At 35.7% G+C, this 12,778-nt stretch overlaps 1 protein-coding gene across 2 annotated transcripts in view; it reads right to left on the bottom strand.

Moving 5' to 3' along the window:
* Window positions 1-12,778, bottom strand: part of HIBADH (3-hydroxyisobutyrate dehydrogenase) — a 105,879-nt gene that overhangs the window by 78,039 nt on the left and 15,062 nt on the right. For both annotated transcript variants that reach the window (XM_036863138.1, XM_036863137.1), the window contains exons 3-4: window positions 6,690-6,799; window positions 4,094-4,215 (exon numbers count right to left, since the gene is read on the bottom strand). In XM_036863138.1, the coding sequence (XP_036719033.1) occupies window positions 4,094-4,215; window positions 6,690-6,799 (232 nt within the window). The remainder of the gene's footprint in view (window positions 1-4,093; window positions 4,216-6,689; window positions 6,800-12,778) is intronic.

Below are 12,778 nucleotides of genomic sequence, written 5' to 3'. Positions count from 1 at the left end.
TCAGAGCCCTCACAGAGCACCTCCCTCTACTGAGAACACTCTTTCCCTTGACCTGCACATTCAGATCTCTGCTTAAATGTCACTTCCCCAGAGAAGGCATCCTGTCCACTCTATGTAAAAGGGCCCTCCCCTTAGTCTCTGTCTCCTTAACTGTTTACTCTGTGTTTTTTCCTTCATAGTACTTATCATTGAAATTATTCTTGTTCACTTGTTTATTCTCTCTATTCCTACCAAATCATAAGCTCCATGAGGCAAAAGATGTTGACTATCTTTAAAGCTCTAACTCTAGTACCTAGAACATACCTAGTATTTAAGTACTCAATAAATGTTTATTATATGAAATCAGCAATCAAGGTGCTGTCAGCATAATAGGATTAGAATGTATAATCAGAAAACAGTATATAATCTTGTAAGAATTATATAAATACAATAATTTAAGTATAAGACATTTCATTAAAGAAAAAATGAAGACCTTCATTTTTAGAGTTACTTTTAAAGTTCCAGGCTCTCCCTAATATCCAAGTAAACTTCTTTTAACTTATTAACAGAAGTACAGCAGAAAATGAAACTAAAGGTGGTAGGAGAATTATAGGAACTAACCAATTTCATTTCTTCCTTGCATAAAGAATATTTACTAAAGAACCATCAAATCTAATTCCAAATTCCATTGGTTCCCCCTCGGATATAATCGGGAATCATCTATAAGTTTTCTAGTTGATCTTCAAGGTAAATTTTCCATTTCTAGAACTAAAAATCCTTCTCTAGCCCTAGAATCAGCTGTATAAATCAGATCTGGTGTTACTCTCTCTCTTTAAATATCCATAGAGGTGAATATAAGATAAAAGTCAAATTAAGTATTAATAGAGTAGAAGAAACACACAAGGTAACAGTAAGGCTCTATTTCTTAAACTGGGAGGAGAGTACACATGGGCCTGATGTATATTTATACTTGGTACCTTTATAATTTTATAAATATTTTATATATAAATTCAATATTTAACAAAAATTGAAAGAAAAAAGTGTTACTCCCTGTACTCAAAAAGCTTAAACTCTACAGGAGGAAGTGAATCAATGCCTATAAATACACTGTAATGCGGGCTTTGATAAAAGCATGTACAGTTTGACAGCTTCAAAAGGAAGCACCAAATCGGTTGAGGCATGCCAAAGTACTTTATAAAGTAATATCTATGCTACAAAGTGTTAACTCTGCAAGTATAAAAGTTACATTGGTTTTGGATGATAATTATAGCAGTTTAAGCATCACTTGCTTTTGATTTTTTTAAAAAGTCACATGGAACTTAAATAAAATTATATTATTTGTAATAAGGATGATGTATAAAAAAGCTGCAATAATGCAACCTGAGGAAAACCTTCAATATATTACTCCATGGGCTGGTAAAATGATACAGTAAAGATTCTTTTCATTGCATTCCCCAGAATAAAAGTTAGCAGAAAGCAGAGGAAGGGGCTGGACTAAAGAAATGAATCACTATCTCAAAAATCTATATAACTTCAAATTCATCTAGGTTAAAAACAAGCTTCTCTTTAAAATGCTAACCACAGAATAAGGAGTATAATATGTTCCTATTTTAATTTTTAGAATACTACTGTATTTGTAGGTAATAGCTCTATATAAATACACAAAAATGCATTTTTTTAAGTCTAAGATAAGGAACAAACAAGGGGTGAGGGAAAAGGGATAAACATGGGGGAAATTTTTTAAGGTTTTATTCAAATTACCTCAAATAATCCATGTTTAAGACTGACAAATATAGAACCTCTATAAAATTGTGGTCCCATCTTGGGTATCTAACTTGGGTATCTATGCTTTTTCCAGGTCCCTTTTCCTTAATTTTATTTAGTTAAAATATAATGATTTTTAAACCAGCCAACTCTAACTTACAGAAAGTTTCCTCTATTTTATTTTAACTGAGGAAGTGGAGACATTTTTAATCCATCATATTAAAAATATAAAGATAATAACTATGAGAAGACAAACATAAGCTTCTATTATATACTGGCTAATCTCATAATGATCGTGTCAACCAATAAATTATCACAAACCATCTCTACTCAAAGCTTCCAGTCTATACTATAGCACAGATTCAAGTGTATTCACTATTACAAATTAACATTTTTGCATTCTAAAACTACAAAAGTGGGTTTAAAAACAGCTTGGTAAGAACAAGGAGTAATTTCAAAGTTTTATCCCAAAGAAGACTATATTATTTTTAAAAGTTAAAATAACACTTAAAAATCAAGTTGGTATTCTTCATTATCAAATGATAATTTCAGGCTATACTCTTGAAGCAAAAGAACATCAACCAACAGCAAGATCTTATGTACCAAGTGTCAATTCTTTAATTAAATCACAGAACCACTCAAAGAAGAAAGAATTGTTCAGTTTATTAAATCCATTCTATAAAAAAAATACCAACGCCAAGCTTAAAACTGCTTATTAGTATTTTATGATCAAAGATACCACATTATAAATCTTTACACCCAAAATCCTACTTAACCAAGTCAATATAACAATTATAGGGGCTAAAAATTATTTATATCTCCACCTATACTCAAAAGTGGTTTGGGATATAAGATACCTTTACAAGACCATTAGGTTCTTTATGAAAAAAAGAAACTGATTTAAATTATTATATTTTATTATTTTTTAATCCCAAAGCCAACAATCAAGTTTAATATAATAGGAATAAAATTGCTACTCCATTGTCTATTGCTATATTGCTGTAATTACATATGTATGTATGTGTATATGTATGCAAATACATATGTGTGTATGTGCATGTATGTTATATTCGATTACACAGTAATGTTGGAAAATTTGGAAATTATGGAAAGTCATAATACCCATAATCCTGCCATTCCAAAATACCCAGATACCCGCTATTAGTATTTTATATACTATTAAGCTTTTAGAATTTTATTAGTGGGTCTCCTTGTCCTCTGATTGAGATGATGATGATTTCTAAGTATGTCAATGTGGTGAATTTTATTTATTTATAGACCTTCTAATATTAAGCCATCTGTACATACATGAGATAAACCAAACTTGGTTGTAGTGTTTGATCTCTTTCATACGCAGTTGGATTTAGTTTGCTAATATACTTCATAAAGTTTTTACTTCTATATTCATGACTGATGTACACCTACAGTTTTTCTCTCTCATAATGTTTCCGTCTGGTTTAATTATCAGAGTTATACACATCTTACAGAATGAGTTGGGGAAGCATTTCCTCTTTTTGTATTGTCTGGAAAAGTTTGTATAAAATTGAGATGGGGACTTCCCTGGTGGCACAGTGGTTAAGAATCCGCCTGCCAATGCAGGGGTCACAGGTTCGAGCCCTGGTCCGGGGAGATCCCACATGCTGCGGAGCAACTAAGCCCATGCGCCACATCTACTGAGCCTGCGCTCTAGAGCCCGTGAGCCACAACTACTGACCCTGCGTGCCACAACTACTGAAGCCTGCGCGCCTAGAGCCAGTGCTCCGCAACAAGAGAAGCCACTGCAATGAGAAGCCCACGCACTGCAACGAAGAGTAGCCCCCGCTTGCCACAACTAGAGAAAACCCACGCACAGCAACGAAGACCCCACGCAGCCAAAAATAAATAAATTAAAAAACAAAAATTGAGACCATCTGCTCCTTGAAATTCTGGTAACACTCACCTGTAAAATCACCTGGGCCTAATGTTTCCTGTATGAAATTATTTTTTCTTTTGTGCCACTTCTTCAGTTTCTTTAATAGTTACAAGATTATTCAGGCTAATTATTTCTTGAATCTGTTCTGAAAAGTTAAAATTTTCTAGGAATCGATCTATCCCTACCCACAGTAATTTGGACCAAAAATTCATAGCTCTTCAAAGTTGTAACACCCTATTATCTGAATTTAGAAAAAGCATTGTATTTTGAGAGTACTAAATAACATAAGTCAGTTTTGCTTTGTTTTTATTTTTAATGAGGAAATTGAGAATCTGCAATAGCTCTAAAAATATCTGGATATATCTTGGGTACCACAAAATCATAACTGTTACTTATGACAAACGGAATAGATGTGCATATATTTTAGCTACCACTTACCACCAGAAACAGGGGCATCCATGAAAACTGCTCCCATTTTCTCAACTTCTTTCGCCAATTCTTTTGAAACCATAGGATCAATAGTACTGGAATCTATTAATAGTGAGCCTTTCTTCACTTTTCTAAGTAAATGAACAGAAATATAGTTTTAAAAAACTATAGTGTTATAATTTTAAAAATATAGTTTACAACTCTGAATAAGCATTTCATGCAACTACCTATATCAGAATCTGCTAAAATTCACCAGATATCAAGGAGGTCTTTGGTTTAATATTAAAAACATTATTAGAACTGGTTCAAAATCTCAAATGCATTTTCAGATCAATTATAGTTCAAAGTAAACTCGAACTATTTCAAAGAAATCAAAATAATCTAATAATCTATATGGTATAAATTCTGGTTTCAGGTGAAATACACACAAACCATAATAATATAGGTAGGCTAAGATGTAAGCAATTTAAAACACCTATTAACTTTAAAAGGGCTATTTAGTAGGATTTAAATTTTTGTTTGTAAAGTAGCTGGGTCTCTTTAAAAAGTAATTTACTTGTCTTTAACAAGCCATATTGCAAATTTCACATATCCATTTCATTTCCACTAGGTAGAATAAACATAAGCAGTTAAAATTTAGCCATTTGCTTTAGGATGGCATATTCTTTAATAATTGCAACTTTGTAAAGACAAAATAAAACATCAAACAGGCAGAAAGGAAAATACAGGCATGGACCTATAAATCTCACAGAGACTTTTTGTTCTTTACGGTAAATTTATATACAAACATTGGTAAAAGGGGGAAGCAGTCTTTTCATATATCATATTTTACATCAATATTTAAATGGCATTCTTAAAGTAAAACAGTTCTGTTTGCACTGTAAGTGCAGACTATATACCTATATAGTTCCCTTACAGTCTATAATCTATGCCTATCTTCACTGGCTTGGAAACCGACCTAAATTACAATTTATTTAAAGGGCTATGGCTAACCTTGAATTCAAACTTCCCAAAATTCTTACTACAGATAAACTAACCCAGAGGACATTTAATCATAACCATGATTGGAAAGTTAGAACTGAATAAATTAAAATATTGAAGGGGAAATAGAAAATCATTGCTAAAAACTATAAAAAAGAAATTTTTTTCTACAGAAAAAAACAGCACGCAAAATGCTTTAAACAACAATTTTAGACATATGAATTGATCTGGTCCAAATGCAACAGCTGGGTATGTTCCATAGAAAAGAAATGGCACACTCTGTTATAGATCACCTCAGTATGTGGAATTCCACTTTACATACCCTAAAATATAAGAATTAAGTTTACCAGTCTTCTGTGATATTAATATTTTTAAGATCTTAAAGCTTTAAGCAAATGGGAAATGGTCTCAAAAATTATACATGCACAGGGTGTGGGGAAATGATCCTGACCCAGAAGAAAATAAACAACTACCCTTGAGAAGCAAATTACAGTTCAATGTAAAGCCAAAATCTTTCAAAGCACTCCCTAAACAAAACTGCCCTGGTTGCTGGCCACCGTATTCCTAGTAAAGGATATTAATAAACGTAGGATTTTGTCTCCACAAAGTTTTTAGTAACTTTTCCTTCAGAGGTAAAACAGGGCCATAATTGGAACAGACTAGGTAATGAGACAGCTAGGTCACCTCAGGACCACACACACACTGTGGGCCTGAGGGCTCCATCCAAAATGAGTCTTTCAACTTTCCCTGAAATCTAAACATTTATCTTATCAGTTTTCTGCCTAACATTCAAGTGTCTGTTGCTTCTAAGTTTGCTAGTTTTCCAAAGCAATTCAATTTCCCAAAACCTCAAATTTCATGTATTACAGCTTCATGAAATTAAACCCTTTCTTTTAGCCCTTCATGTGTCTACAAAGCCTACCAGTTTGCTCTAGCTCTCTGCTGAACTTCAACAACAAAACAAGTTAGGAACAGGAATCAGTAAGACCAGAAAACTAAATTCAACCACTGTCATCCTAATGTAACCACAAGGGTTTGGCAATAGGTAGCAATTAACCAAAAGGTTCTCAAAGCCAGGGAAGCTAGTTACTGGGTAGGAAACTCTGACCTAAATTATATATTATTTAAAGAGCTACTGCTAATCTTTAATTCCACCTTCTCAAAGTTCTTACTACAGATGTACTAACCCAAAGGACATACAATAACTTTTTATTTTATAATAAATTTTAAATAATGGTGTTCTTTCCAACGCTTCGTTTTATTTTTCATAGAAATCTTTTCCTGAATTTCTATAAACCGTAAGAAAATTATGCTTGTAACATTTGTACAGTTTAAAATGCAAGCTTTAAAAATCTCTTAAACAGGTTACCAATGTAAGTTTAATGCAAGATTAAAGGAAAGAAACAGAAAGCAAAAAAAATTTATTCCCAAAAGTCACATACTTGACTTCAGCGAAAAAATAAACCCTTTACAATGAGAGAAACCACACCATTCACTTTTAAGACATAAGAAAACAGTACAAGAAGGTTTAACAAACATAATTGTAATTTCACAATAGTTCTAACAAATGTGAAATTCATAAACTATCATAACAAGAACATATCTACAGTTGAGAAATACATACTTTAGAATTCCATTTGCTCCAGAATAAGCTTCTATTGCATTGATGCTGGTGGGCAACATTGTAATAATTCTGTCAGCTTTTTCAGCTACATCTGCTGGGGAAGACACTACCTTTAAAAAAAAAATTGCAAAGGCACATTATTTAAATTAAATGCAAGCAGCTTCTACAGTACAAGTAGTATCCACTTTTTATGCATGCCCATAATAGTGACAGTGAATAAAAACTAATCCTTGTTTTCAAATGACAAAAACAAAAAACAAAAAACGAGCAAAAAAAACCCTTACTGCCTAAAATAGAGTCCATTCCTTCACACATACAGATGCAGTTTCTATGGAATCACATCCACTGTTTACTTTAAAAAGTGTGAAGTGAGTTGAGGGGGAAAAGGGCAAAACCCAACAGTCCTGGGAACAGACACACTTCTCATGGATTCCTCTAAGTTGGATTCTTAAACAGCATACTTTTTGGGAGATGCTTTAAGAAAAACATTCTAGTATATCAGACTTGGTAGCTGAACTACAGGATACACCAATTATTTTATGGGCAGCAAAATCCACAAGTAAATTCTCAAGCCCCCGTTACCTCTATCTTTCAGCCTCTATTTTCAAGGAAAAAAAAAAAATTAAGCCTGTTTCATAAAAAGTCAGGACAAGGACATAAGCATGTACTGCACTGAATGTGAGTACCACCATGAAACCTGAGAGCATGAGCTGTCAGGACTCCTGTGGAAACCATACATACAACAACGACATACGAACAGGCATCAAGGTACACCCTCTCTGCAACCCTGACTTCTGCTTTAATGATGACCATGAACATACTGTACGGGAAAGCTGCTCTGCCCATCCTCTGTACATATGTTTACAAGTATGGGTGTACATACCCTCACTCACATTTCCCCCACCTCCTGCTCTCTCGAATATAGACACCATGATACACCTGGCCAGCTGGTCAGCAACCAAAGAGGCCAGAAGAGACCAGGAGATCACTTCTTGACTGAAACTCTCCTTTAACAAAAAGAATCTATCACCCCAATTATCACGAAAGCTCCTTTCCAAAGCCTTTTCTCTCTTTAAAGAAAAGACAAAGAACTATCAGGAGGATAATCAAAAATTTCTCCATAGGAATATTTACATATGTATTAGAAACTGACATCTTTTCTACTAGGAAATGTGAACTGGCACATAAGCATCTTAGGAATGGGCATGGCTCTGCTTTTCATGTGGTGGAAGTATACGAAACATTTTCTTTCTGTCTTTGATGTACAGCTGATGAAAGAATGAGAAACCAAACACAGTGTGCAATCTAAATATTATGAGCTAGAAGCAATTACATTTCATTCTTCCATAAGAGACTACCAGCTTCTAAATCAAATTCTACATAAAGGCAGTTTTAACATAATTTCTTAAGTTGTATTCTAAAATTTCAGATAATCAAGTATCCTGGCACTTTGTATACTTAGTGATAACATTAAACACCTCAGACTCTAAAGCCAAAAAAAAAAAAAAAAAAAAGGACAGTCTCTCTCATCTAAAGGCAATACAGCATTTTAGAGCCTACAATGTGGCACATTCAACAACATGTATATTTTGATATATAGTGGGGATCAGCCACAAATAATCCTGGAAAAAAATTTTTTTCCATCAAATTACAAAGCAATACTTAAGTTAGGTGAAAACCTTTCCTACACTCAAACAAATACTGAGATTTGAAAAGAGGCAACTATTTCCTGGCAAACAATTCAAGTTTCCTCAAGAAAAAAAACAGCTCAGTAAGATGAGAAGAAAAGGAAAGGCTATAGGAGTCATAATTCTCTACTCTTGGACTGTGTCAAGAATATGGGTTACATAGAGAGCCCCATCTGTTCATCCTATTTAAATGAAGTAATAAAGGCATGCAAAATGGTGGCATACCTTTCAGTTGCCTTTCCTTCTATCTCAGCTCCATCTCTCTTGATCTTTCAGGGACTGTAGTAAGGCAGCCCTGAGGTCTAAGAGTCAACTTCAGACTTTCTCTTAGGAATTGAGAGTCTCTTCCACTGAAGGAAATTCAATTCCAACTAGATAACTCCTTGAGACATGCCCTCAGGGGCACCAACAATTAGCTCACAGATCTAGGAATACTTCACACCTCCAAGCTTCTTGTGCCCATGAATTGGCAGTGCCAATTCATGCAACTGCCAAGTGCATGGGGTGGCCAATCAGCCCCCTGCATCCCTAGCATCTGCTTCTTGCGATGCCTGGGTTGCCAGAGTACTGCTAACCCCTCAAATATATAGGAAAGTAGTGTCAAAGCTCACAGGTCTGGAAAAAAACACACAATGATAGTGATAGCTGGAACATCACCACTGTACTGGCCACAACTGCTCCATATGTAACAACTATATACATTTGGTACATTATAATAACAGTCTCTAATTTGCACTACAGAAGGCATGTTTATTAGACAGACACGTGTGTCCAGTTATTCAAATCATCTTGCCTTCCATGTGATGACTTCAAGACTCTGAAATAACTGACTAACAAAATTTGGCCACGACTCAAAAGCTGGCAGGAAAAAAACAAACCTTATTGCCAGTCTGACACTCACCACAAAAGCCTTTAGGAGCCAACCTAATTAGAGTCCCTTCAGTTACATTTGCTAATTGAATGGATAAGCAAAGACAGCATGGATCAGGGAAAGGAACACTAATTTGGGAAGTCAGAGACCAGGTTTAGCTCAGACACTAAATCATCTGTGCTTTTGTGCAAATCACTTAACCTCTCTGGCTTCAGTTTACGAATCTACAAAATAAGAATACTGATTTGGATTATCTTTAAGTGTTTCTATCTCCAAAGTAGAAAGGAAACTTAGGCAAGGGAATTTTTCACATTTAGTAACCTTAAATTCTAGGAAGGTACAGACCCTGTGAAAAAGGGCTGACGGTATAGGAAGCATCTGCAATGACTCAGTACAAATGTAAAGCATTAGCAGGACTCTTCTACACCTCCACAGGTGTGAACGGTCACTGACCTGGCTGACTCTGGACCATGGCTCTGCTCTGATTGTCATGGCCATCCCAGAAAAATCTCTTGATAATTCCAACTGCCTCATTCTTACACCACTGTGAATTAAGGTGACCCTACTTTTCCATTATTTTAATTTTGATTACAGGAGATTGGTTCCCTTCACAATATCTACAGTCTTTAAGAATTTCTGCAACTAGATTCATCTGTATGCTAGTAAGCACCAATGGCAGGTGTACAATATAAAGATTAGACAACTGGACAGATTAAAGACAAAATCTGCTTTGCTGGGTGGGTGGCGGGAGGAATGATGGGGGCATCAGGGCCCAGAGTAATCTGAAGTAACTGCACTTCCTTTTTACGTATCCAATGGAAGGAGACAACAGTTAACCTAGTTGTTTTACATAAAGAGAAAAATCTCACTGTCTCTGCTAGACAAAACAGTCACATAAGTGAAGCTCAGCATTGCTTCCACATAAACCAAATGGGTAAGAGAAACTTGCAAAGAAACAAGATGAACATGACCTTCGTTAAATTTGCCACTCAGTGTATTTTAATCTTTCCAAGTAGAAACGCATACTGTTGCTCCAAAATTGCACTACCCTTAAAAAACTGACCAGAACGGTTTTTGCCTACATCTTGAAACATTTGGTCAACAATGATGAAGCCCACTCAGCAAGAGACTTTTAAAGTTCTCATCTAACAAAACCTGAGTGGATGCCAGATTAGATCTCAATAGAATTACTTAACCAAACATCTTCAGCCTTATAACCCAGGAACAACAAGACGGTTCCCTTTTTAGAGAGAAAACAAGAGAATCCAATTAAGCCTAGTTCAACCAGAAAACTCACACAGAAATGGTGCATAAGTCAAGACTTTTGGCACCAATCAGAGGCATCTCCAAGGAAATTCCCAGACAATGAAAATGAAAACGAAGCACAAGTCACATGCCCTTGATGCTACCGCTTAAAAAGAGAAATTGGTATCTTCTGTAAAACAAAAGGAGGACACAAGGGACTCTGGAGAATATATTCTTAAGCAGGGATGCAGTCAAATCACTTTATCTCCTAATTTGGTTTTAACTTTTATCATCATTCTTTCATTTAAAAATATGTCTACAATTCTATTCCAAACAACTCTGGACTCAGTGACTCAGCCAACACAGTGGTGCGTTTCTATGTGTGGTGTTGGGGAATGAAGATTTGGGAGAAATATGGTATAGATACTAAAGGAACAACCATAACAGTAGTAACAGTAGTGGTAGTAGTAACAGCACTTTCTATGTGCCAGGTTCTCTAGGACTAAGAGGAAGGTACTATTACTACTGCCATTTTATAAGATGAGAAAATTTAAGTAGAAAGAAGTTAAATAATCTGTCTAAAAGTCACACGGCCAGCACATGACAGAGCTGAGATCTGAGCCCAGGCAGCCAGGTTCCTCCTGGGTTTATGCTTTTAAACCACTACATTCAAAATTTATCGATTCATGATTTCTAATACCCAAAGTCCTGATAATGATCATGGGTTACATTCTTAGAATAGATGCTAGAAGTTGAAATGATGCATTGTATGTTAAACCCGAGTTTCCAACAGAAATAAATAATAAATAATAAAGGGATACGGAGAGAGGAAATCGTAAATTTTTTATGGGAATGACCACAAGTAACATATTAAACCAATTATAAATGCCCTAATAGAATTGGTTAACGTGTAAAGGTATAAATAAGTTCACTAAATACAGTCAGGCACGTGAAGCATTTTAACATGTCCAAGTTTTTATTTCCTTCATAACCCATGTAGTATTTTTTACTACTAGGTACAGCTGGAAGGAAAACCTCCAGGGTGGTAACATCCTAAAGCACTTCACCTGGAACTGCAGGTGGACCTTGCACCTTGAGGGGAGGGAAGAGCCGGCCGGTGGAAAGCAGAGCCAAAAAGCAGACAGAAATGGATCTAATTACATCTGTGCCCAAAATTCGGCTGTGCCTGGGTTCAGGCCACTCCCCAACTCTTCAGTTACATGAAACAATAAATCCCCAGTTTTTGCTTTTAAAAAAACGAAAAAGCACTTCTTCAAGGAGATGTCCAAAGATCTTTAGAACTAGCTGATTGCTTTTTGATCCAGATATGTCTAGTTTGGTACTTTCTCTCCCTGCAAATTTCCCACTGAAAGCACAGTTGACATTTGAAATCAACTAGCCATGTTTTCTGCAAACTTTGAGGGGAAAAATTCTGCTTTCTTTGGCTGCCATCTCATCGACTTCACTTAAGATAGTAACATTAGGGAAAGGAAGGGACACCTGTCCTTAAAATGTAAGCGTCAACTCAAAAATACTCTGAATTTTTGAACGCTTAATCCATTCACTGCACTATTGTGCACAATGGCAAGAAGTTTCAAAGTCTTCACCTATATTTTTCCATCTCATCCTAAGTCTTCTCTGTCTTTTAGTAGTAAAATGAAACTCACTCTTTCCTTTATCAAACATTTTAAAACTAAATATAGCTATGAATTAGTACTACTGACATTTTAACACATCAAAAGTCACACGTCCAAATTAACATTACCTTTTAAAGTAGGGGTCTTAGGAAATTACACTTGTTCAAATGACACTGCCGCTGTTCAAAACGGTTTTTAAGCTGCCAGCATAAATCATTTATCAACAAATGTTTTCATTTTATTATGACAGAATATTTCCCCTCAGGCCCAAAGCTTTTTTACCCTTTACCCTTCTCCTGTCATTTATCTCAATTTCACATTCTCCTGCCCTCCACTGCTGTTATAATCAATACTCAGAGGACCTCTTAGAGTCAAGACTCTGAGAGGAAGCAGAGCTGTGAGGGAGATGGGACGTGGGAAAAGAGGATTCTGCCTTCCAGGCTTTGCCGTCCCAGTGTGAACCACCCACACAACTTTCCCACCGTGTGCTGGGAGCCGGGCAGGGCTGGGAGCTGCGGGCAGAAGCTAAGAGAGTCTCACGCTTCACTAATCTGGGACAGGCAGCCACCCAGAACCCATCCTCTTTCCTTCCCCACACCCACTTACGTATCTCAAGGAAGAAGAAAAGAAGGAAAATCTAATAACTGA

This window comes from Balaenoptera musculus, chromosome 9 (genome assembly GCF_009873245.2).
Source record: "Balaenoptera musculus isolate JJ_BM4_2016_0621 chromosome 9, mBalMus1.pri.v3, whole genome shotgun sequence".
NCBI classification, from domain to species: domain Eukaryota; kingdom Metazoa; phylum Chordata; class Mammalia; order Artiodactyla; family Balaenopteridae; genus Balaenoptera; species Balaenoptera musculus.
This window is presented reverse-complemented; position numbering and strand designations above follow the sequence as displayed.